Source organism: Coturnix japonica, chromosome 2 (genome assembly GCF_054131305.1).
Source record: "Coturnix japonica strain WE chromosome 2, WE-NBRP24, whole genome shotgun sequence".
NCBI classification, from domain to species: Eukaryota; Metazoa; Chordata; class Aves; order Galliformes; family Phasianidae; genus Coturnix; species Coturnix japonica.
The window spans coordinates 23962694-23989863 of record NC_140664.1 but is presented as its reverse complement, the minus strand read 5'-3'; the positions used below and the strand labels follow the sequence as shown (position 1 = coordinate 23989863).

General features: G+C 40.7%; 1 protein-coding gene across 5 annotated transcripts in view; it reads right to left on the bottom strand.

Moving 5' to 3' along the window:
• The window catches only part of LOC116652980 (uncharacterized), a 40504-nt gene that overhangs the window by 1981 nt on the left and 11353 nt on the right, over positions 1-27170 (bottom strand). For 2 of the 5 annotated variants that reach the window (XR_014943321.1, XM_085539403.1), the window contains exons 2-5: positions 26419-26478; positions 22093-26270; positions 12125-12193; positions 5484-5715 (exon numbers count right to left, since the gene is read on the bottom strand). Coding sequence is in view for 2 of the 5 variants with exons in the window: in XM_085539404.1 (XP_085395530.1) it covers positions 5565-5715; positions 12125-12193; positions 26419-26424 (226 nt within the window). In the remaining 3 variants the exon portion in view is untranslated. The remainder of the gene's footprint in view (positions 1-5483; positions 5716-12124; positions 12194-22092; positions 26271-26418; positions 26479-27170) is intronic. The other 3 variants (XM_085539404.1, XM_085539405.1, XR_014943322.1) reach the window with 2 other exon arrangements.

The following is a 27170-nucleotide window of genomic DNA, read 5'->3' as shown; positions in this document are numbered from 1 at the left end:
CATAGTCCCAACAAAATTAAAAATCAAATGTGATGGAAATGATTTATTTCTTATGACAGAACTTATGTTTTACTATCTTATGAAAAATTCTCTTGGTCTTTGCTTCTGCATAAGGCCATTAAGAGAGAAGGATGAATATCTCTAGTCGCGTTCTCCTCTATAAAAAACATTTACAGGCTGCTATTTGACCCTCCAACCTGGCAGAACAGCTCTTTTATAGCTTTTTACTCATGACATTGGTGTGGGAGTTTTCTGAGGCCACAGCCGAATGTGACTGAGCAGCTGTTCTGCTAGGGATCACTGATGATCTTTGTGTGAAAAAGGTGATTCACTAGAAGATTAAGTGTATATTTGCTCTATATAAAAGCCACATAGCTTACATATATTCCTTTGTTTACTCTGGCAGATTTATGAGATGATACAGATGGGTTTCATCTCAGACACTTGGATGTCCAACTGTGTCTTGTTCTCTCCTGCCAGACCAGGGTGTATTTCCTACAGAACCTTCCCTACAGATCCCTCTGATCTTAGGCTTATCCTGAGAAAACAGTTGATGCTGACATTTATGAAGGTGTGATGGTTTTACTTGCATTCTTAGCCTTGAAGTTTTATCCCAATTCTTTGCATCCCTTGTTTTCTGCCTTTGAGCTGTCCCCAAGTGATTGGGTATGTGTCACACACAAGTTTTGCCTTGGGGGAGGGAAGTCTCCAGTCTGTGGCATTTCATACTGAGTGACTGTGGAGCTGACAAGAACAAACAGCTTAGATCAAACTTTCATTGCTGCATTACTCTGATCAGATTTTGCCAGAGCACATTTGTGCAGACAGATCAAGACAAATTTTCATTCCTAATGAGAGTCTTCAGTTTCAGCAAGCATACCATCAAAGTCAGGGCACATACAGTGAGGCAATAATCACCTAAGGAAAGAGAGTGTTCACTGTGCACCACATTTGTGTGCTTTTGTTGTTGAAGGATATAATAAATGAAATGCAACATCATATTCTTGGAAAGGCCAGGGATCAATGAGGCACTACCTAACTTTTCTTTTTTGACATCTTTAGACATTTCTGGGTTTTGTTGAGAGTATATTAAATTTTTTATGAAGCCTGTATTGAGGAAATGTTATGCTCGGTTTTCATTCTTTGCTTCCATGGCAAAGCACCCCTGAGAAACTCATAAATGGACACAGGCTGTAGAGAAAGTATGGAGCTGAGGAACATCCAGAAGTGCCTCAGGACTCCTGAGTACTTTCGGTTCTACTGTTACAAATTGCACACCATCATCTCCCAGCCTGGTTTAGTTTAGTTCTAGATCTCTACACCCCATATTGTTCTGCTACATTTCTTGCCTGTTCTCCTGTTAGCGTTCCTCTTTTAAAACTGCTGATGGTTTTGATGATGAGAAAACTGATCTGTACTGCTTCAAGAAGGTGCCCTGTACAGATAAGGGAACTCTAGGCAAAACCTAAGGATATGAGATTAGACAGTTTCTGCTATGTTAGGTACCTACAAATGGTTAATTCTCTTTCTGTTCTACTTTTCTATCTCCCTTGCTACAAATGATGTTTAAGATTTCTGAAAATAAGGCAGAGAATCTAGATGCATGTGCTTAAAGATGTTATGGACTTGCACATATGTTCATTGTCGCTTTGAATGAACCAGAAGCAGGGGATACAAAATGAGAATTCACCAATGAGAATAAATGATACAGAGGACAAGGCTTGGAGTAACTCTAGGGGCAACAAATGTATGGTACTGATTACGCGTTGCTTGGATTTTCACACTGTGTAAGAGTTGCTGTCGTGAACAGAGATATGCTCCAATGCAAGTTAAGGTGCTTCAGATAAGTCCTTGTCTCAGGTTTTCTAGTGTCTGCAGCTACTTTTACTTTTATAGCTGCAACAAGTGAAACAGAGATGAGGGTCTGTTGGCCACAGAATTTCAGCTTTGGAATGAATGAATGTTTCCACCTGAGAATTGTCCTCAAACCCCCTGCAGAATCCTCATCCTCACTGAATGTAACTGACTACGGTACCACAAAGCGTATGTTAAAGGCCTGAGTCCAATAGACAGCCAGACTAACAAGTGCCGGATCTGCTCTGAGGCCACATCTGTCTGACTGTGGGAGTCCTCCAGAAGCTCGATTTCAAAGAAGAGCTGTGCCAAAAAGGCAGCCTTCACATCTTCTTCAGTATGCAATGCACGGGGCAAGGTATGTGACTCTGCAAGGTATGCTATGGCAAGAAGAAGCAGGAAACAAGTTATTTCATGGCCAGTGATGAAATGTGTGGTATTTGGTAATCATTTCTGCTTTATATTAAGGACTGTGCACTGAAGAGTTTCCCACAGATTCACTCTAAAACTGCTGAATATAGCTCCCCAATAATTTGATTATCCATATAACGATCTATGAAGGCTCTATGCTACCACCTTTATGCGTATGCAGAAATTAAAAGCCTGAATATCAGTTTGTTCATTATAACTGCTCATAATATATTTAGCTTATTTATTTATTTATTTATGTATTTATTTTTACATGTGGGGTTGTTTTAGATGCAGGAGAGTGAGATCAAATAAATGCTTAGTCATAATTCACTCTTTCTTTTTGTCTTAGTGATTTACGTAGTGCATGGCATAACAAAGCCCAGCCATAAATTTTGTCTCAGACACTCATCAACATAGCAGTGAGAGATGTTGTTGCCAGCAGAATTACCACATCACTATGGCCACATTTGTCTTCTTGCTTCATGTAGGTCACATGGATCACAATTAAAAAACAATACACAAACACAGCTATTAAAGAACATAGCTATTCTCATTGAAATTCCTGACTAGTTTAAGATACAGCTTTGATATCTTGTCACAGATATACAGTGACTTATTATGCAACAGCTACATCTGCTTTCCTTTGTAATTTATAGATTTTGTGTCAAGAGACAGAAAGATTTGGACTGCGAAAGGGAGGAAGGAAGGGAAGTTCAAACTCAGATAACTGTAACATTAAAGTTACAGGATTAATTCCTTTGGACTGTTATTGGAGATGTGGAGCAGTGGGATTCGAAAATAAAGAAGAAAATGTGTTGCAGTAATATATTGCCTGCTAGAAACAAAGCTCCTCAGGAAGAGCAGAGAAGTAGGGCAGGCTCAGCCCTCTGAGCAGGCTGGAAGGAGAGCTGTGCAAGTGGGATCTGATCTCCTTTTCTAACACAGAGAGGTATAACTATGGGGCTTATCCCAATCACTGTCTCCGATTCCAAGCCCCAATAGGTATCTTCTAAAGCTTCTTCTAGCTTATATTTCATCAAATTTCAAAGAGTCGTTTCCTCAGTAGGGTCCATAGGACAGCTTTTCCCAACGCTGAAAAAGTCAGCCTTCATTTGTATCACTATCAGCAGTTTGATTCAGTTTTATCCTCCCCTTCCTAAAAATTATGAAAGGATTTCAGAAAGCCACAAAACATAAAGCAGAAGCACTGGAACAGTGTGGGCTAGTTCTAAAAGTTGTGCTTGATATATGTGGGATAAACCCACCCCTTTTCAAATGCCTTTCATTACTGGCTATCGAGCAAAGCTAGTTGTGTAATTTTGACTGAACATTGACCTCCCAGGAAAGTAAAGGGGACAAATAGGAATTCCTTCACAGTCCAGTTGCTGTCAGATTAGATTAACTCTCCTCACTACCAAATGCCCAGTGTTTGACCCACAGCAACTGAGTAGTGCTTGGGTACTACTCTACACACATTGCACACCACTATTAGAAGCATCTTGAGTGAGTTTTTGTCTGTATTTCAGTTTTACTTGTCCACAAAGTCCAAGATTACATGATGATTTCTCTCTCATGCTTTGTTGAGATGCTGGTCTCTTACACACACACTCACATGCATACTTGCTGTGGGGCAAACTGCCCGTGGTTCACAGCCCAGTGGTGCTCCAGGTACAATAGCAAAGACAGCTTCTCATATGCACGGACATGAGGATGAGGACTGGAAGTGAAGGGTTAAGTCTCCAGGGTCTCACATAGCTCAACTGTTCTTGAAAGTAAAGGAGACATCCTTCCATCCCTTGCAAAGTTGCTATTTTATCACAGGATTTGGATCCATACTAATTTGGATCCATACTACAAGTACAGTCACGGTATTCCAGGCCTTGAAACTAATAGAAGATCTAATGGCAGGGGTAGGTAGGTATATAGGCAGTAGTTTGAGTGCCATATCTCCATAGGAAAGGAGAGCAGTATAGCACAGTGCTTGGTATCATGGCTGGCACAGACTGCAAAGTGACATGGCAATCACAGTTAGCCCCTCAGCTCAGTCTCACAGCATATTGAGTATGGGTATCTGCCCATAGTGAGTTATATGACCTAGGCTTTAATGTGGACAGCTGTGGGCAAATTTTCATGGACCTGGGGAAAGATTTTCCCTGGAGAGCTGGTTGAATGTAGAAGGCAAGAAGATGCATTTGTTTTCCAACCTCATTTTCAAAGGAAAGGCAGAAATGTGTGCAAGCATCTGAATCTGTGACTTATATGCGGCATGGAAATAGTCAGCAGTTGTGTTCAGAAAGTGCCAAAAGAACAGGATCCTCATATGCTCTGTGGCAGGTAACTGTAAGTGAGAGGAATCACTGTTAGCTGCTCACTTGGAAAATATGTCCAGTGTTTTAAAAAGGGTCTTCATTTCTGAGGTGTGTCATGGAAAGAAAGTCCAGCCAGGCGTTACTAATTTTTGTGTGATATGGACTATCAGAGTCTTCCTAAGCCTTCCTTCCTAGCCCTTTGCCATTGAATTCCTGTGGACTGTTCTGCCCTCTAGTGACGGTCACGTTATTTAACTGTGTGTCATCCATTAAAGTGACGCTGGTTGTAGCTCTGAGTAGAGATAAGTGTCTGGAAACCTCAGGAGATTTCATAGCAGAGCCCAGGGCATGTCTGCCCTGTTGCATCACTTAGCCAACAGAGAAGTAGGCTGTGCGACGAGCATAACTTACTTAGGGCTAGGTGTAGGGCTGAACGAAGCACAAATGGTAGATCTGCCACTGGAGCTGCAAAGGGCTGGGAAAGCTCTATGTAAAGCTCTATGTAAAGCTCAGTAGAGGCTAAGACCAAGGCTGAGGGCCTTTAGCAGCCTACAGCTTTTTAGGCAGCTCCTTTTCAACTTTACACCAATGGTAAATCTATGACTCTTTCCCAGCCTGGAACCGAACCTGGCTTTAAATCTTGAGCTTGACTTAGCCTTGGGTCCGGACTAGCATAGAAGAAAATAGACAAGTAGTTCAGAAGCAGTGGCAAAAAATCTTTTTACATTTTACAGCTTCTACTGGCATCCTCTAAGCAACTCCACTCCAACAGCCATTTTAGTCTTAGCCTTTAACCACCCTGACCCTTTCCCTAACCCTATACTTATGTCATGGCTAAACTTTGGCCCAGGTTGCCACAGGTGGCCCTCATGAAAAAATAAGACCTAAAAAATGTTTTTTGCAACCTACCTCAGGTTCAGTCCAGACTGAGCCAGGCTCTGCTGGCACCCCAATACAAGCAGCGAGGGCCATGCAGTCACAGTCCATTACCTGGTGATGTCATAGTCTGTTGCTCAGTGATGCCTAGTGCCCCAGTACAAGGAAGCTGCTGGAGAGGGTTTAGAGGAGGGCCATGAAGATGATCAGTGGACTGGAGCACCTTCCCTACGAAGAAATGCTGAGGTAGCTGGCCTTTTTCTTCCTGGAGAAGAGAATGCTGTGAGTATACCTCATTGCAGGCTTCTGGTATTTAAAAGGGGATTATGGACGAGAGACTTAACATGAGCCAGCAGTGCACTCTGGCAGCCCGGAAAGCAAATGGGATCCAGGGCTCCATCAGGAGAGGGGTGGTCAGCAGGGATAGGGAGGTGATTGTCCCTCTCTACTCGGCTCTTGTGAGGCCCCATCTGGAGTACTGTGTCCAGGTGTGGAGCCCTCAGTACAAAAAAGATATGGAGATTTTGGAAAGGGTCCAGAGGAGGGCCACAAAGATGATCAGGGGGCTGGAGCACCTCCCCTATGAGGACAGGCTGAGGGAGTTGGGTTTGTTCAGCCTGGAGAAGAGAAGGTTGCGAGGTGACCTCACTGCAGCCTTTCAATACCTGAAGGGAACTTACTCCCAGGAGGGGAGTAAACTCTTTGAAAGGGCTGATAATAGCAGGACATGGGAAAATGGTTTTAAGTTAAAAGAGGGAAGATTTAGGTTGGATGTTAGGGGGAAGTTCTTCACTAGGAGAGTGGTTAGGCCCTGGAACAGGCTGCCCAGGGAGGTTGTGGATGCCCCGTCCTTGGAGGTGTTCAAGACCAGGTTGGACGGGGCCCTGGGCAACCTGATCTAGTAAAGGTGTATGTTTGGTGGCCCTGCCAGGCAGGGGGGTTGGAACTACATGATCCTTGAGGTCCCTTCCAACACGGGTCATTCTGTGATTCTGTGATTATAAAAAGGAGGGGAATCAACATTTTACTAGAATAGATAGTGATAAGACAAAGGGGAATTGTTTTAAGCTCAAGAAGATAAGATTGGATGTCAGGGGGAAGTTCTTCAAAGAGAGTAGTGAGGTGCTGGAACAGGCTGCCCAGAAAGGCTGTCAAGGCTGTGGATGCTCCATCCCTGGAGGTGTTCAAGGCCTGGTTGGATGGGGCCCTGGGAAACCTGGTCCAGCGCCTGACCTGGAGGTTGGTGGCCCTGTGTGTGGCAGAGAGCTGGAACTTGATGATCCGTGGGGCCCTTTCTAACTCAAACCATTCAGTGATTTGGGTCATTTGGGTTGGAAGACACCTCTATGGTCATCAGGTCTAACAGTTAACACAGCACTGCCAGGTCTACCACTAAACCAGACCTGTCCAACCTACAGCCCTGGACAGCCAGGAATGTGGCCTCAGAGGGTTGTAAACTTCTAACAATATTATATGAATTTTGGTGATATTTTTCATAAGAAGATTGTGTGTAGCTCGAGTGTGAACTGCGTGGGTGACAGTGGAGTGCTGTGGAGGGGAGGGCACAGTGCAGGCTGTCTTTCACACTGCCTCACATTCATTTGAACTGAAACTGAAACCCACACATGCTACACATTACATGTGCTTGTGTCACTTGTTGAGTAATTTTGTAGTTCTCGCATCTTCAAGGTAAAAATCAGCTTATCAATACTAAGTTTCAAACAATAACAGCATTTAAAATGAGATTTAAACTATAGCAAGCTCAAGTATTGGCAATTTCATGCATTTGGCTAAACACGGACATGTGAACAGTCAAAAATATGCAGCTGTGCATATTTTTGTACATTTTGATGTAGGAATTTGAGAATAGGTTATATGGTTTCTAAAAAATCACCCATTTTTCAATATATTTGCAAATCCATTTGACATAAATATGAATGAATATGAATTTGCAGTTGGAAGGTACAGAGTTGCATTAAGACATTGAACTCCAAAAATTGGTTATGTACTTTGACTGGACTTTTTAAGACCTTTGTTACCAGAAAGAAAGATCCCTTGCTTCACCGTCACACATTATTCATGCATTTGCTCTCTATAAATTCCTGAAGGGGGGTTGTAGTGAGCTGGGGGTTGGGCTCTTCTCTCGTGTAATCGATGATAGAACTAGAGGGAAGGGTTTTAAGCTGCACCAGGGGAGATTCAGACTGGACATTAGGAAGTATTACTTCTTGGAAAGGGTAGTCAGGCATTGGAATGCACTGCCCAGGGAGGTGGTGGAGTCACCGACCATGGGAGTGTTCAAGAAACGTCTGGATGTTGTGTTGATGAATATGATTTAGCTGGGAAGTATTGGTAATGGTTGGACTAGATGATCTTCTAGGTCTTTTCCAACCTTGATAATTCTGTGATAATTCTGTGATAAGTTTAACTTGCAAGGCCAAGTGTCCCACTAGTTTTATGTTTGTTGCCCTCCCTCTCTCTCTCTCTTTTTTAACATATAATAAATATATAAGTTTCGCTGCTTCTATACGTTACCTATATTATGCATCTTAATGCAGCCCCAAGACAATTTCTCATTGCTCAGTGCAGTCTAAGCAAGTCCAAAAGTTGGACACCCTTGAGTTAGAGCCCTGCTGAACGAGGGCAAATCTGTAGAATAGTATCTGGCAACTCCTTTGACATTTCAAATTAATTTTTATTAACTAATTTTTTAAGAGAGGCAAAGTGCTCCCTAGCTGTTCATTATTACAACATTGTTCTAAGACAAATACTTATTAATTTCTAGATTCCAACTGTACCTAATTAACATGTTTTTCAATCTGTGTCTCCTTTGTCATGTTGTAAAGGAGCAGTACAAAGGCAACATCTTATATGTTGAAGAGTCATGCTGCTTTAGTTTGAATTGTGGACTATCACCTCAGACTGCAGAACTAATATCTAGTGGAAGGTTTAACACTTTGTAAGAAGTAATCAACAAAGAAAGCCACACAAAGCAATCTTGCATTTGTGGTTTCACCTTGATTAATCTTTCTTTTGGAAACATTACTTTCTTCAGCCACAGATACCTCCTCTAGATGCTCAGAACTTAGAATCATAGAATCACCAAGGTTGGAAAAGACCTAAAAGATCATCCAGTCCAACTGTTCACCAATAACTCCCACTAAACCATGTCCCTCAGTACAACATCCAATCGGTCCTTGAACACCCCCAGGGTTGGTGACTCCACCACCTCCCTGGGCAGTCCATTCCAGTGCCTGACCACCCTTTCTGAGAAGTAATATTTCCTAATGTCCAGCCTGAATCTCCCCTGCCACAGCTTGAAACTATTCCTTCTAGTCCTGTCACTTCATTACACTTCATTTCAGTGGACCCACCCAGAAACCTATTAAGCTATACTGACTTTATTTTAGGTAGGTTTCTTCCCAGATCACAATGCTTATCATGAGGGTCAGGATTAGGGCTAGACAGTGGAGAGGGGATGGTGTTGGATTTTTCCTCAGTCATCCAAGACAAAGGAAAGCTCTGTTCTACCCAACAGATTCCCTCCTAAAATCTAGTGGTTGTTCTATTTATTAGATAAAATGCTAAACAAATACATTTGGAGATCACCTCAATTAATTCTAACCAAAACATTGCTTTTCAGTGACTTCTACCCTGTTCACTGAGGCAACTGCACAAGTGAAGAACCTCTTTTAGTTTGAGCAAATTTCATTGAAGAATTCTGATACATAGCTTCAGCCTTGGGATAATTAATGTTTTTAGGAAAATGAAGAGTACTTAAGACAAAGTTGTATTATAGGTTACTCATAAGGAGCACTCTGCCTCTCCACTGCCATTGCAAGGATATTGAAACTATTGAGCTTGTAGCATTCATTTGTCTTAATCAGATAGTATTCGTCCATGTAAGTGCCCAGTGCTTACTCTTGCACTATGGAAATGTGAACTTCCATTTGTTTTTTAATTAAGAGATCTTTTATATCCTTTTGTGCTATCATATATGTATTAAAACAAACAAGCATTAGAAAAACTTGTTATGGGCTCATGATAATATTGTACAAATCACCTGGGGTAAGCATTTCTGCCACTACTTAGAATTTTTGGCTCACATTAGTATCCCATACAGGTACATCTGTTTATTTTTCATGAAAAATAGATTGGTATCGTCAGAGTGCAAATATGATGTGAAACATAATCCTTAGGGTAAAGTTATCATAAGCTATTGCACAAGCTGTGTTTAAATATCAGTATTCAAATAGAACATTTGAATGTAGAGCTGTCTGGAAAGGTTTTCTCCATATCTTATTCTTCTTACTGAAACTGATATTCAGAATTTTTTCTATGCATGCAGGTGCAATCACATTAGCTTCTGTCCCCAAAACACAAGTCTGTTCAGAGACTCATTTCTGACTCAGCTATCTGCGCTGCAGAGTTATCAGCTACAGATTTCTGTGGCTCAGAGGAAAGCAGTCATTACTGAGTCACTGTTGCCTCAGGGACCAAAATGTCAGTATGCTGTCATGTTGCCCACCTTCATATGTTCATTTTAGTATAAAATTCATTTAAAATACAATAGATAAGGTCTGACTCACTGGTCCAATCTGCAACATGTTTTTGATCTCAGCTGGAACTTGGTCTGATGCAGAGTGTAAAATAACCTTTTTGATGGATATTTACTTTGTGTGGGTGGCACCACCACATTTATTTTGGGTTTAATTGTTTCCTTCACACCAGCCGTAGTCAAGCACTCTAGCAGCATCACTACAGTCAATATGCAGGCTGTGTGTTGCACTTCCATCATAGTCTGTGGACCTGGTGGCCAATAGTAGGCACAAACAGACTCACTAAAAATTATGCTTTAGAAATATGTAATATGAGTCCTAAGAGAGAGATGCAAAATGCTGTCCATGGATTCCAGCATACCAGCTAGGTAATTTTACTCTTTTCTATAACTATGAAATATCTGATAGCTGTTTGTGGGTGCTTGAAGTCTTTACTGAATTACAGGTTTGCTTTAATGCTGTTGTCAGTAACACTGGATATATATATTGCACTTTAGTATCATGGACTCTACTCACCACTGAAGTGAAGGACGTACTAAATAATTCTGACTTAACCCTCTTTATATGTGAATGATGATGTTGTTTGTATTTGGTAGTACTTGGATTTTTTTCTTTCTTTCTTTTTTCTTTTTTTTTTTTTTCTCCTGCTATTAACTTATATCTTGTTTTAGAGTAGAACAAGAACATGATAGCTAAGATAGTTCTGCAGACTCTATTTCTCAAACGTTCTCTAGACTCTTGTACCACCATCCTTCTAGATTCAATTCTTGAAGCAGGAGCTGGAGAAAACACCCTTTCATTTTCAAAGAAGATCTCTAAAAATAGTAGTTAATTGCCTTGTATAGTCAAGGAAGCTTAATTTCTATGGATGTGCTTTTTAAGGGTCATCTTCAGTTTCTAAAGTGTGAGCTCTAACAGATGTTCTCTAACAAATTGATGCTCTTTATGACCTCAGATAGGTTGATCTCATGTTGTGGATTTTTTTTTTGCCTGTTATCTGTGGGACTAATGGTTATTCTTCTCTAACACAAGCTGTGAATGCTTAGATAGATGTGATTGGAAATGGTCCACTGGGTCAGATGTAATTGCTGTGAAAAAGAAATATGCACATGTAAAGGCTGGCTGCATGGGCTTTCCATATGACTTGAAGGATTCACAGGCTTTTTCATCGGCTAAGTTCAAGTGGAAACAACAACAAAAAAGCATGTTAAAGGATTTTACAATTACCCTCAAAAAACAAGGAACTCAGCACACCGGTTGTTTAATCACTGCCAACTTCTTTGTGTGAACCATGACAAAGTGGGAGCTTATAAAGGGAACAACAACAAAAAAAAAAAAAGCAGTGAAAACAGTTTGCAGGTATTTCCAGGGAATCCCTATGCAAATATTGGACTAAATATAGGAGGCTGAGATATTTTTATGTGAAAGTTACGCAGATTGATAGCACAACCTCATAGCATGTAGGAGCTAGTGTTAAATGGTGAATGACAGATGACAGAAAGAACAGCAGACAGTTGTAATGGGACTTAAATGCACAAACCAGTAGCTTATAGTTGATGAAACTGAGGAGTTTAAAGTAGTAATAGAGTAGAAGTGATTGTGTCTTCCTGTCAGTGGTAAAACAGGGTTTCTTGCACTGAGGCCTTCAATATAACAAAGCGGGGCACAGGAACAGGTCGCACAGAGAGGCTGTGGAGTCTCCTTCTCTGGAGATATTGATAAATTGGTATTTGATAAACACAGGCCCAAAACAGATCAGTAAGTTACGGACAGCTGGGAAGCCTGCAGTTCCCTCACAAAAGAGATAGGACAAGCCGGCGTCACCCCGCTCCAGCCGGGCCCGGGGCTGCAGGTCTCGGCCTCTGCTGGGCGCCAGGTGGCAGCAGTGACCCAACAGCCGCTGAGTGCCGCCTCACCGGCCTTGTGAGAAATGTGGGGCACGACATGGTAGAAATCTGGATCTGAGCTGAAAGCAGGGAGCGGATTAACGGGGATTTGAGGGAAGAATTGCAGGGGATGGGTGCAGGCTGCTGCCGTGTGTTCACGTCTGATATAATCTTTCCTCCGCCCTCTGTATGCAAGTTGGATTTAGTCACAAAAATGCAGGCCTTTTACCTTGCAGAGAAACAGCATCACTGTAGAGATTCTGTGGTTGATACAACTCCATACAATCACAAGAACCCACTGTAACAGAAAATGAAGATAAGCAGCTTTTATATCCACATTTGCACTACACTCCGCACACAAATGAATATGATGAATATGATGTGATGGCTTCTGAATACATGATGGTTTCAATCTCAGTTTTTGAAGTGTCTTTTTGGGTCAGCACGACCATGCATTCCGCTACAGCCCTTCAGATGCTCATCATCTCTGTACACAGCGCTATGCATATTGTGTCCAAATAATTATATCTGAATTGTGAAAGAAGCCTTATAAACCCTGTCGAAGGTAGGAGTAAGACTGTTGTTTGGTAAAATGGATGAAAATGTAAAGCCTTAACCTGTGAAAAGGCTAACAAGTCTTTTCTAGTAAAGGACAAAGGGACAAAACACCATGGAGTTTCAGTGGTTCTGTAAATAATGCTCTGTGTCTTGCAGGGTGAGGCTTCCAGAGGTGGGTGGCAGGTATGACATGTTCTACTGTGTTTCAGCTGGTAAACAAGGTGCTCTTGTATCTGTCAGATTTATCCAAACTCTTCTTCTCTTTAGCAGTTTAAAAAGGGAAAAGAGAATCAAATTAATTCCAAAATAGTGGAGGAACAACTTATTTCTATACTTGATAACTCATATTTTCTATAACCTCAGGAACATCTCTTACTCAGCATCTATTTTGCATAATATAGATTGATTTAATTCTATCTTAACTCAGGAATGCCCCTAATACAGAAGGAGGAAGAGTGTCCCTCCACTTCCTCAGTGGAAGACATCAGCGGGGTGATCAGAGAGGCTGTCCTCATGTGACCTTTACACAGCCAATGGAGAAATGCTTAACTGTTCTTTCATTTTGTGAGTCTCAGGCAGGCAGAAAGAAAAAGCAAAGAGCAAGACTGCAGCCTAGGGCTATTCAAATCACTGTGTTGTTTGTTGTTGTTTTGTAACTGCATATTGTTTTACTGGGTTTTTTGTTGGGTTTTTTTTTTTTTTTCCCTGCTATAGTCAATATCTGTTAAATTCTCTTACCGACTCAACATAATGGAGGTATCTTTACATTTCTATTCTAAGGAACTGATATTTTCTTAAATTTTAAAGAAGCTCCTAACTCATAGGTATGTAGATTTATTTCTTTGTAAGCAAGAAAGGATAAGATATTAAGCAAATATATATAGCAAGAGCAGTCAGGGAGATAATACAAGCAGACCAGAACATGCTAGGAATTTCAAAAGTGGAACAATTAACCCTAGGTTCATGAAAATGAGATTCGACATACATAGAAAACAAAGGCTTTCTAGCAGCTTGCCTAGCAGGAGTTATGTAATAGCAGTCATTTGCTGCCTGTCTGCAGAGTACTTCCTTTTTAAGTCCCAGTAAGATGTTTAGCACACCTTGCATAGTGCAGCAGCAGCTTGAGCACGTGAGCTCATTGTTTTGTTGTTTGCACCTCCCTTCCCCAAATGCCTGGAATTTTTGGTTACCCAGCAACCCCGCAGGTACCCAAATCTTGCACCAGTAATATCTGTGTGGTCCAGAATAGCCCTAGTGCTGAAGAGCCATGATGTCTGGACCTGCAAAAATGACTCCTCAATGTTACATTTAGTCTGAAAAACTTGCAGGTAAAAAGGCAGGTTTCACTTCTAACTCATATATTCTCATAAGACTGTTTTGTAAATTCAGATCATATTACTCTTAAAGATAAGCCAGCTAACTCAGGTTGTTATCACTGTAGACATATAAAGACTCAGAATTCTTAATGAGGGAATGGAGTATACCTGCCGCTTAACAGGAAAAATGCTTGCAATTAGACAAGTCTTTTATCTGAAGAATTTAGATGTTCTGCCACCTGATTGAAAAGCTTCATATGCACTGCAGAAAGTGTAAGGGAAAAACGAGGTAGAAATCCATATTTAGTGGATTTAGTAGGCTTCTCTGGAAAACAGCCTGAAAGATCACAAGGCCTGCTTGAAAAACAAGGCATGAATTGATATTATTAGAAATCCATCAAATCACAGTGCAGAACAGAGCAAGATAAACTGCTACAGAAAAGCGGAGACAAAATGGCTGGATGATTTGGATGAATTATCCTCAAGAGAAGAGGACTGTAAGGAAAAGTGGGAGAGAATCACAGAATCATAGAATGGCCTGGGTTGAAAAGGACCACAATGATCGTCCAGTTTCAACCCCCCTGCCACAAGCAGGATCACCAACCATCAGACCAGGCTGCCCAGAAAGAAATGAGAAGCATTAAGAAAGAGAGTTAACAAATGCAGTGGAGAAGCTGGAAAAACAAGTCGTTATTTGAGCCATGTCTACTAGATTCTAGATTCTAAAATGAGGATGAAACACATCAAGAGTTAAGAAAGATTGAGTCAAGATACGGAAAGAGTCTGTGATGCTTCCAAATAAATTTGGATATTTTGAGGAAAGAACAACTTGTATGGCGTAACTGCCAGTTATAAATATTGAATTGAAGGTCAGTGTTCGTAGTAAACATGACATGCTGCCATGAGCTTGTGCTGTTCTAGACCTGGTAGTTTATGAATGATGTAAAGTGAAATAGGAGCCAGTTAAGAGAAAAGGTAATATATATCACATCATGTTTCTGTGCCCTTATTATTCATACTGACTTTTATGTTAAAGACAAGTAAGCTAAAACCGCGTTCATCCCCTGTGTAAATATTAGCATAAAGCAGAAGATGTCTCAGATTGATACCTCCTCCAGAAGCTATTACATGCCTTGTAACCAGACAAAATATTTAGTTTGTTTCAGAGCCAAATCCCATGCAGTCAAGTTTGTTTAGCATTTTATTAACAGTAAAGAGTAACCTATTTTCTCTTTTCTGTCTTTTTAAAGGAAATACATATATATATTTAATGAGGCCATTGTAGTCATATACTGCTGCCGTTCTAGGAACTCTTCCCAGAGCGTAATATAGATGAATGCAACATTGCATTTATATGGGTTTTATGCCAGCATAAGATACTAACATGCAACCTGTAGAGCAGATAGATTTGATGACACAAATTCTTTTACTGAGACTTATCTCAATTCTGACCAAACCTAAGGCTGTTAAGGTTAGTTTTGCTCACTTTTCTAAGTTTGCCATGTCTACCAGGCAAAAGCTTATGTGAAATGCTTGCATACAAGCCATTGAATAAAATCTACTTTGCGGTGACTACAACATTCAATGACTAGAATTTTAACAAAGACCAAGACACAGTTATGACATATATTTAATTCTGAGCTATCCACACCCACTACCTTTTTCTTGCATAAATTAGATTCAGACATAGAAGTGGGAGGGCTTTATATGTTTTGCTTTCAGGGAAAGTTCAGTTTTCCATCATCTGAAGGAGCTTAATGGCAAAAACTATGAAGACGATAATGCATAGAAATGACGGAATCACTGAATTGAAGGGGCTGGAAGGGACCTCCAGAGATCATCGAGTCCAGCCTCCCTGCAAAGCAGGCTCCCTACAGCAGGCTGCACAGGTAGACATCCAGGTGGGTCTTGGGTATCTCCAGAGAAGGAGACTCCACAACCTCCCTGGGCAGCCTGTGCCAGTGCTCCGTCACTCTCACTGTGAAGTAGTTCCTTCACATGTTGGTGCTGAACTTCCTATGTTCCAGTTTATGGCTGTTTCCCTTTGTCCTGTCCCTAAAGAAAATACCTTCAAGCAGAAAGTTCAAAGAATGTTGAATTAAGCTTCATTTAAATTTATGTTTATTCTGATAAAATGTTTAGAGGTAGTTTTAAGACATTTTTTATAGAAGGCTGTTTTTAATTTTGCCTATAATATAGAACATATTATATAATAGACATGAAAAAAAATGCATGGATTCTGATTGCATTTCTTCATTAAGCACAATTACAGATTATCCTACAGTGTAATGATAAAGAGAGCTCACTGTTTATGTAGGTCTGACTTTGCCACTAACATATTAATCTGACTGGACAAATTATATAACTTGATGAAATAATCACTCGTTATTGAAGCACCCTATAGTTACTCTCCAGAGAGACTTTCAGTCTGGCAGTTGGTTTTTGGGTCTGGAATAGTTTAATTGCCCACAATGAGTTCTGGGTAACCTTTTCCCCAGAACCCGTCCTGCCATGAAGTGTCAGACTGTTGTCAGTGTACATCACTTGTAAAGAATAGTCATGAAACAGAGTGGGTGTGTTTTCAAGGTCAGTGAGCAGGCAAGCGACTGCAGGTCTATATGCAATCAACACCTTGCATTGCACAATTTGCAGCGGTGTTCAGAGCCCTTCTGTTTGCTGCTCTTTCTGCTGACACTGTCAGTCAGTCCTTTGTCTTGCTTTCCAGTCCACATACAAACTGTTCCTGCTCAAGGGGTTCTTACATCATCCTAGTCTCCACTGCTTCCCGTGCAGCAAATAAGGTACATGAACTGATGTTAACAGTACCTGGCCCTGTGTGTCTTCAAGGCAGAGGTAGCCATACTTTGGCATGTAAATTTCTTGTAACCTGAAAGCAATTATAGCACAGCATCCATGCTGGAGGGGTGTGTCTGAATGGCAATGAGCCTCTGCTAGCATAAGGTCTGGTGAGCAGCCTTCAGCTGTGGGAAGAAGAATCTGGAGTCACACCAGCGCATTCTGTGCACACAGCTCCCACGGCTTACCCTTGTCCACAAGGAGAAGCTGACATCACTATGAATCATCACCAGAATTCTTCCTTTCCTCAGCTTTTCAGAGTCTCTGGTACAAGTCATGGCCACAGTCAAGAAATATTTTGGACTATCGATCATACAATACTTGGAGCCCATTCTTAACAGTTGCAGATCATCTTTTCACATTCGTACTTTCCCTAACAAGAGCTGCTTTAAGCATCTAAATATGTTCTGCCTTCATGGTAGAACTACCACGAATAAAGGCTTGATGAAAATGCTGCTTCATCATAGATCATCTTGTATCACCTCATAAACTGCACTGTGTTGGTTTGTGAAAAGATATCTGTCCCGTTCAAAAGCCAGGTTTTATCCCTGTCCAACACAGAGGAAGGTACAGGCACTTGGTGTATCTTTAATCTAGAAGAGAACTTGATCCTGTGTGGACAACATAGTCACTAAGTGAACTTGACAGAAATACGTTTCTTCCTTTTGCAGGAGACCACCTATAGTATCTCTACACAGTCATACAAGGTGTTTGTAATGTAAACAAACTCATTACTGACTTAACATTCAGTTCTTTTGTTGCATGTAGAAAGTATGCACTTGTTCAGAACTTTTCAAGAAATAATGTTAGTGATTTGTTCAGAGCACTTCCAAAGCAAGAAGAGGCCTTAAATGTCACTCAGAAATGTGCATCAGTGAGTGAATCAGTAGCACAGATGGTTTATTTTAATCTATCCTACAAAACCATATTAAAAAAATTTGACTTTTGCATTTTGAATTGAATCTGAGGTCCTATTTCAGAGCTTAGAGGTCATCATGCCTCATGTTCTAAGAAGGGCAAGCAGAACATGCTCTAAAGTGCATCATTTTTTGATATTCATTACAACAAAGTGTTAGAAAAATCTTGACTGACCTCTACTTTGCCTTGCATCTAATAGAGATTCTTCAGAATGAACAACTGCTGTTGGACAAAGACATAATAAGAGTCTTCAGTCCCAATTTCTGACTTCACCAGAGGTTTTAGTGAACTCATGGAAGCAGCATCAAAGTCTAGGTTTTACTTCTACCTTTTCTTGCCTCTGCAGAGGGACAAATGCTATGGAAATTGCTTGATTATTTGCTTGAAAATTGCTTTTTGAGTTCTTAAATATTCTCAGCACATGAATGCAGTACTACTGTCTTACTGCCACAGAGATCTTTCATCTCCTGCAACTTGATCTGTATTAGTTGCCAAATTAACTTTAATTCAATATGTCAGCAATATGTCATTATACATATTATATATGTCATATGTAAGCCTGACCAAGACAGCTCAGTCTGAGTGCTCCTTTCCTTTTCAAGAAGAAGCTGACTGGCCTTTTTACTGCCATGAGATCAGCTAGGATGCTTCCATTTCATATTGTAAAACCACTCCCACACTAAATCACAATCTTCATCTAAGCACTTTCTTCAAATAAAGTGTATTTGTGAGTGGGCACAGTCAGCCTCACCAGCCAGTTTTATTCAGTGCAGCGATGTCAGTGTGCCCTTCTGTATTACTTTTCATTCTGGGATGTTGCTTCAAATTTTTCTCCTCTCCGTGTAGAAATTTCAAATGGTAGCAATAATTGACTGCCATAATGCTTGGTATTGGCCACAGCATGAGTTCAGCAGACACAACATGTGATATAAGAAGGCAAGCAATTCTTAATTCTTTCTCATTGTGGAACATTGCTCTGTTGTTCTAAGTCACAGTACTAAGTTATCCAAGAAGTTATAAACCAGTACTCTTGTCTTTTTATTAATTTTATTACCAGATCCTGTATTCTGCGTTGCTTATTATGCATGTGCATCTTTATCCTCACGTTAACAGCCTTCTCTCTGAATGTATTTCTACAAGACTTGTCCCCTGCACTGGCAATTGCAACACATCACTGCCACTGAAAGAGCTCTAATGGCTTATGCAACACTATCACAGACCTATTTCTGGGTCAATACACCATTGTGCTGAGTGTCTTCTTTGCTGTGAACTTATTATATAGTTATTTCACTATTTCCAAAACCATCAATTTGCATGTTAAAATCAGGCTTACTCAAAAATATGTCAAATGCACATTCTGCTGAAGACCCATACATAGTTTAACAGCTTAACCAAGCCTGTTTCCCAAGGAATTAGTGACAAACAAAATCACTAGTACCAAAAGTGATGTGCTTTATAATGGCACAAAATGTGGAAATCAGCTTTTGTAAACAACAAGACCAAGGAGATGAAGATACCAATGTTCTCTGCGCTGGTAATTATTTCCTAGAAATCTTTGTTTTCTTTCAGGGGATCGGGACTGTTTCTCTTCTGAACTCAGACAATGAAGGGTAATTAATTGCTATGCTCCGAATTAGGTTTGAGTTCCATTCTTTGAAAAATATTCTTGTTAAAACGAGTGATGGGAAAGAGTTTATGTCCAGCTGCCTGTCCAGCATGGAAAGATACACTGAATTTAAGGGCAAAAGTACTTTATGTAATGTTTTCATTTTAAATAGGCAGTCGTTACTAATTATTTATGGGTGTTGGCATCTATAATAACAGACAATTTTGTACACGATGTACAGTTATTTGTACATCTTGAGAGGCTTTAAAAATGACCTGTATTCTCAAAACAGGTCTGCATAGTGTCTCAGTCCTGAGAGAATACTAATCTGATCAGAATCCTTAAGAAGATTGAGGGATGCTAATGCTTATTGAATAGGAATGTTCACAGGTACGTGCGTGAGTAATATAATGAAAAACAGAATGAATTATAAGGATAGCAGCTACATTACTGAACTTTGATTTCTGAATTGAAAAGTCTATTCTGTGAGATGTGATTAATCAAAATGTAATTAATTAGAAAAATTCAAATATGATTATAAAGTTCAGTTTTGATTAGTTTAGATCACAGAATGACAGAATTGTAGGAGTTGGATGGGGCCTCTGGAGAGCACAGAGTCCAACCTGCAGGTTGGACCTGCAGGTTCCCTACAGCAGGTTGCACAGGAAAGCATCCATGTGGGTCTTGAATATCTCTAGAGAAGAGAGTCCACACCCTCTCTGTGCAGCCTATTCCAGTGCTCTGTCACCCTCAGCATAAAGAAATCCTTTCTCATGCATAGATGGAGCTTCTTATGTTTAAGTTTGTGCCTTTTGCACCTTGTCCTGTCACTGAGCACCACTGAAAAGAGCCTGGCCCTGTTCACTTGAGACCCACCCCTGAGATATTAACAAGCATATATAAGATCCTCTCTCAGTCTTCTCCAAGCTGAACAGTCCCAGGTTTCAGTCATTCCTCATAAGAGATGAGCTCCAGGCCCTTTATAATCCCCTCCACTGGATACCCCTCCACTGGACTCTCCAGTAGTTCCATGTCTTCCTTGAACTGAGGAGCCCAGAACTGGGCGCAATAATCCAAATGTGGCCTCACCACGGCAATATTCTATATTAAAAACCTCTGCTTTGTATGTATTCACAAAGAGCAGATCCTTGTGTTCTGCCTACAAGTAGAAGCTTCCTGTGACAGTAGACTAGAGTGAGGTGCAGACAATACATATTTCAACACAAGTCTTACAAGTGTAATTTGTTTAATCAGTGATATTATCCACTCATTGGGACTGATTTTACTTTTTCAAGAACTTTAACAGCTGTTAAAGAAATAACTAAAAACTAATTCAGCCAGCTATAAGCTACTTTTGTTATTCACAGCACCTTAGCCTGAATCTGCAGAGGTCATTGTGGGTCCAAATTCAGAAAATCACCTTTGCTTTACATTTTCACAGCCTGTGCTAAAAAAGAGTTTGGCTGACCTACAAGTCTGGACTTACAGTCTGCTTTGATTACATGTGCCACTGAAAAAGAGGAACTGATTTGAACTGTACGAGATGGATAGCAGCTGCTTTACTAAGCTGTTTAAAAGCTTTTGTACTCCTGGCTGTAGCTGTTTGAGAGAGCACCTTGGCTGATTAAAGACAAAGCTTCAACCATACATAATACCCATAATGAGCTTTCCTTTTTCAACTTCAGTGGATATAATTTAGTTTTAATTGTCAATATTTCACAGCCAGAATAGCAAAGTTTCAATTTAAATATAGTGAAAATATTATGCAGGGGAAAAAAACCAACACCTAAAAAGTGAAGCAGGTGATGTTATATTCATTGTTCATGGGTAGACTCACTGCTGATTACTGCTGAACTGTGTGTATCTCCCTCTGTATCTCTCTCCTGCTGAAAACTACGTCTAAAAAAACAATAACAACAACAGAAAACAACAAACGCATTACAATCATACACCAACCTAAAATGTTGTGATGGTGCAATTGTGGTTGTGTATGTGTGTCTCACCTATTTCTAGAATAAAGAGAGAGGAAGATGGAGTATATGGGAGGAAATGTAAACAAAGTCAGACTATGATAATGGGTGTATTTCCTGTTAGTTTGTGCAACCTTTAAAATCCAAAACTCGGCACACTAATAGGAATGAAAAAATTCAGCATTCTTTCTGAAGTCAGTGGTCTGCGTCCATATTGCTGACTGTGGCATGTAATACAGCGCTGACAGAAATAAGGTAATAATGTTGGTATATTACTCGGGAGGAAAAGAGTATAGGGACAGAAAGATTAACTCTGAGAGGGAGGCTTGAGTTTTATCTGTTATAAGATTCTATTCTGATATGAAACGCTTAAAAACCCGAAGGTCCTTTGCCCAATAACTCTACTTCTTATTGAATTTCTTAGAAATACAAAAGCTGTTTTTAGAGGCACCCTGACAGAGAAATATATAGCGAAATAGATTTCTCAGAACCTTACTGCATACGATGTTATTTCTAGATAGAAATATAAACAAACCAACAAATATTTTCTCAGCACGAAGCTTAATTATTTACCCACTCAATAAAAAGGGGTATCCATTATGTGGCTATTTTACTGATTTATGTTGTCTTTGCAGACACTGGCAGGTTTCATTACTCCTTTGAAACCACATCCAATTTGGTGACATACTCACATAGCTGCTGGGATCACCCAGCCCAGCTTGCAATTTTTCACTAGAATTGGAGGCCTCAGCTGTAAATTTTGGGTCGAAGGCTAAGGCTCATACTCATCACTCTAGTTTATACCCATCAATGACAAAAAATCACAGATTTATATGAAGAGTTTTCCGTAGCTTTTAGACAAAGCTGGGTGAAGCTCTGTTTGTAATAAGAGATTTTTCTCTACAATTTCCTGCTTTCTTGAATGTGGAACTTTAGCAAGAGAAAGTAACAAAATCAACAGAGCATTTGTTACCTTGGCACTTGGTATTTTCACCCAGTGCTTTTATAGCTGTTCAGGCACCATCCATCTCTGTGCAGAATGCAAGCCTTTTCTGCACAGTGAACAACGGCTTTCAAACCCAGCTTCTATCCTGTGGCAACTCACAAAGTTTGAAGTAGAAAACATTGAGTTGGGAATTTGGAGATAAGACTTCATCATAAGTGCATGCTAAAAGTCACTTTATACCTCAGAATTGCTTCATTATTTCCACATACAGGTTTTAATGATACAACCACGCAACTTCTAACTCACAGTCTTGCATAGGGCCAGCTCACCTTATAAATTCTGATGCTGCATTGTGGTAACTGTACCAGGAGGCATCTGATTTTGCTCACATACAGGACAGTCATTATTTATTATGTCACAGTTTAGGAACACAAGGAGTCCTTAAAAATTTGAGAGAAAAGAAGACTCATATGCAGAATGTGATCCAGCAGATAGTACTGCTAATACACTTGTCTTTGTGTGGACAATTATTCTGGGGCCAAAGAAAAGCTTTGCAAGTCTGGGATTCTCACTGGGATTCTCACTGCTGCTGCTGAAATCAACTTGCATTTATACAGAGAGGTTCTTCTAGTCTGCAAAAATCTCAGCAGGCCACAGTGTGGGGTACATTATCATCTCTGCAGGTTGGGCACAGAGAATAACATGAAGATAGAATTTCCAGAATCTCTTCTGCCTCAGAAAGTGAGTTCTACACAGCCTTCTGAAGGTGGGAGCTCTGCATTGGGCCAAGAGAACTCTGAGGATCTCAAAAGTAAAAACAAGACCTTTGGTTGCTGGGAACTTATTAAAAGAGAAATCTCTAGCCTGCTGCCCTTGACCTCATGTACGTTATCTTCCCTGTCTTCCAAAAACTATTGGTGTTTCTTGCCAAGATTTTGTCCTCAGAGGAATAGGAAGTGACTTGCTTATGGAACAGCTGGAACTTAGTGGCTTTTAATAGTTTATAAACCATTTTTAACTGCTTTGCCAGTGTGGTGTTGTACTGAGTCATGCTGGTGAGCTTCTGCTGCCATATCCTTGCAATACTCTTATGTACATCCTGTAACAAGGACTTACAGTGAGAGCTGCTACAAGTTCACCATCTGGTGCAATTTTAATAGGATAAGTCACAAGAAGGTAGTTTGCAAGACTAATAGAGCATACGTAGAAGAGGATACATAGGGAAAAAGTCAAGATGATGAGTACTGACACATCCACGTGTAAATAGGAAGTAACAATAAACAAGGAAATAACAGCTGGATCTGTGAGGACTAGGCAGGTATAGGCCACATTGTGAGACAGCTCAAAATATCAAGGAGTGCGGTTGGTGAGCCAGTATACCAGCCTGGAATGGGAAGGTGTGTACACAAATATGAGGACTGCTCTGAAAATAATGCCTCCTATCTGATTATGTTTGCAGATGTTGGTGGAATGGCAGTAGGACTTGAACCTTCCCACCAATATTCCATTACATTTTTTTTGCTGTGTGACAGTTGGCAGCAGAGGGGAAGTTTGACAAAATGGTGTCTGACATGGAAGTGAATATAAAGCAAAGGTGGATGACTGAAATCCTCCAAGCAGAAAAAAATGCACTCAGTGGCCTTCACCGATGCTTGCTGAACACTGATGGAAACCAAACAATGGATATGAGCACAGCGAGGCAGTGAGTGGTGCATTTCAGCACTGTTGACAGTGACAGTGGGTTACCTCCACTCATGCAGATTTTAATGAGCATGGCATGCAAGCTCTTGTTCATTGCTGGTGAAAATGCACCGCTAATGGTGGTGGCTATGTTGAAAAATAGTGTTTTGTAGCTGAGACTTTGGTCTATCAAACACTGTTATTGTGCACATTGTATCTCTTGCAGTTTCCATGGAAATAAATAGAAAGCATTATGGAGCAACCTAGCTAAATGTTCCAGTCAAACCCAAACCCAATAATGAAGAGCGCTTGATGACATCATATCTACAGTGTATAGGGTTTAGTCAATTGATGTAATTTCCTTGAATCGTGGCATAGCTTTAGTCTGGAAACTAAGGTTGTTCATGTAGTCAAGGTTGTTCATTTTGGTATACTTGTTTACTTAAGCGTGTATTTCATAGCTACCTGTATCAGTAGCTGTGGCAGAGGCAAGCAGTCCCTTTCTACTGCACTGATATGCCATGAGAGTTGCAATGTTGATACTCACATTATTATCTCATTAAAAATTTCTAGTGAAGGATATATATACATATATATTTGTAATACAAGGAAAGATCTCCCTCCACCTGACTTTAGTTTATGACAAAGTATTAAACTCTACAACTTAAGTTTCACAGCACAGCTGGCACAAATCAGAATGTTGCATGGTTCTACTGGAGCAGAGGCAACATTGTCAGAAAGACAAAAAGACTGCAAGTACAGTGATGGTCACTGTGTGCACTACTGCTGAAGCCACCCTGGAGGCCGATGCATGTTTAACATGACTACTCCTGCAGCTAGGATGCTTGCAGAAGTTGGCAACTGACTAAAACAGAAGGGAAAAAAAAGCTTTGCGATGGAAGGACCTGAGTCATTTTTTCATCTATACTGACATTTTCAGTGATGTCAGTGATTCCAAAATAATAATAATCATGGACAAACAGGATGCGTTCTTTCTGGTGCTGAGTCAACCGCTGTGCTGGGATGCATGAGATCAAATGGGGCCAAAGTGAAGCATAAGCTTTGTGTTGTCATTTACCCAAGAATGAGTGTCACGAACAGTTTGGAAGTACCTCAGTGAACAGTTTGCATTTACTGAAGCTATCAGCGCAGCTTCTGTTTGCACTTTGGGGTATGATTCAAAAGTACTATGAAATCCATAGATTTGTTTGTTTACCACATTAAAGTATGACTTAACCCTGAGAAACACAAGCGAGCTGAAGAAAAATGTTCTTAGTTTCTAAACACCTTCACAACGTGTGGAGATTGCTCCAAACGAGAACAAATGCACACAGTAATTGCTGGCAATAGCACAGAAATGGGAGATTGGATGACAATGGCATCTTTTCTACTGACAGTGTTAATGTCAGAGTCGTGAGCAATCAAAAGGGTACGTTAATTATCTAATCTGTTCCCTGTGTTTGTATTGCTTGAAATGTATTTATAATGCTTCTATTGCCATGGGATTTGTGAACATTTGCTTTAGGAACTGCTCCTACACATTCTGTATGTGCTAGCAGGCCTCACTTGTATGCGTCATTCTACAGATTTCAGTAGCGCTGTAGCAGAGAAACAAGCTTATGCATCATACTGCATATTTACCTGAGGCTTCTGCAGATGTATGTTCATGTACGTAATGTCCTTTTGATACTGCTAATACATCTTGCTTTTTGTCCCTGTTTAGCAGCTTCTGCAGTGTTAGCTATGCTGTTACCAGCATCCAGCTCCTTCACCTGCAGCATAGAGAAGGCTCTGGGGAGACCTTCCAGCACTTGTGCATGAGAGGGACTGACTTCTTACATGTTCTGATAGTGACAGCACAAGGGAGAATGGTTTTAAACTAAAAGAGGGGAACCTTAGGTTAGATGAAATTCTTTACTCAGAGAGTGGTGAAGCATGGGCACAAGCTGCCTAGAGAGTCAGTGAATGCTCCATCCCTAGAAGAATTCAGGGCCACGTTGTATGGGATCCTGAGCATCCTGATCTAGTGAGTGGCATTGCTGCCCATGGCAGAGGGTTGTAATTAGACTGTCTTTGTTTCCTTCCAACCTAAGCCATTCTATGGTTCATTCATGTGCTCTGCCATGAAACTTGAGTCACAGATGAGAGCCTGATGCAGGTGGGAGATAGAAAAGGAAGAGGCTGCCACCCTCAAGCCTCATTCAGGGCCAGGCTCACAACAGCAGCTTCTTGGCATACACATAAGCCTGCGAGTACCATGCTGAACAGCATGTGACTTGGTTTTAAGTACTGACTTTGAATTTGTGGGTGGATGTCCGTGTGTGCTTAGCATGCATCACATACCATAGCAGCAATGTGACAAAGATTAACATAATTAAAAGCCCAGCCCCCTGGTAGTGCTGCTGGCTCCACTTCCCTGTAAGAACCCCAAGCAACTCTGATGAATCCTGCCATGCCAAACACTGTGTCATGCTTCATCCTCTCCTTGTTCTTTATATGGTGCTGCCTCTGACGTCAGTGGAGACCTGACATAAAGAGCACAGGGGAATTGGGTTGAAATGATTTTTTTATAACAAGATTAAGTGGAAGGAGGCTTACTGAAACATACAGAAATCTTATTCCTTCCTATGGCATAAATGAATATTTTCTGTTTTATACTTCAAGGACACTTACCTGCATAGGTTTCTGTATGCGTGTTTATAAGTGACTGCCAACATGCTTGCCAGAAAGGACCTGTAATGAGCAAACAAGGCAGTGCCAGTACACTTTTAACATGCATTTCCATTTGCTATTCTACATCACACACACTTCTTAATAACTTTTGTGTATACAGCTTTGCCTACACATTTCTGTCTTGCGGTTGCTAAATCCTCTTGAATACAGGCATGCAAATGTGAGTGAACACACACTGTGTTCATCAAGGAATAAGCTTTAAATATTTTCTGCCTATACCCAGAGAAAAGCCTTTAGTTTTTATATGGAATTTCCCAGCTGGTTCCTTTTGGTATTAGCAACAGTAACCACATTGTAGCAGTGGACTTTTTTTTCCCTCTTCACAAATAAAAACAAATGACGCACAGCACACAATGCTGAATGTAAATGATGGGATCGTTCCGGTGGTGCTATCCCAGACTCACAATGGCCAGCAGAACACATATTTGGATAAACTCTCTTAATAAGAGAATGGGATAAAATATCGCAACGTTGCCGATGTCAGACCCGTAACAGAAAAATACATTGCTCAGTGTGGACACAGAGCAACATTCACAGCGGACCGCCTGCAGTCCCGCTGGGTGCGAGCGACTGAGCGAAGGGACAGCAGCCCCAGCGGCGCAGCAGCAGCGGAGCTCGGAGCGGGGCTACTGTGCTCCGAGCTCTGTATGAAGCTCCCAGGTCTGCGTTTATCCCGTGCCGGTGTTGGGCAA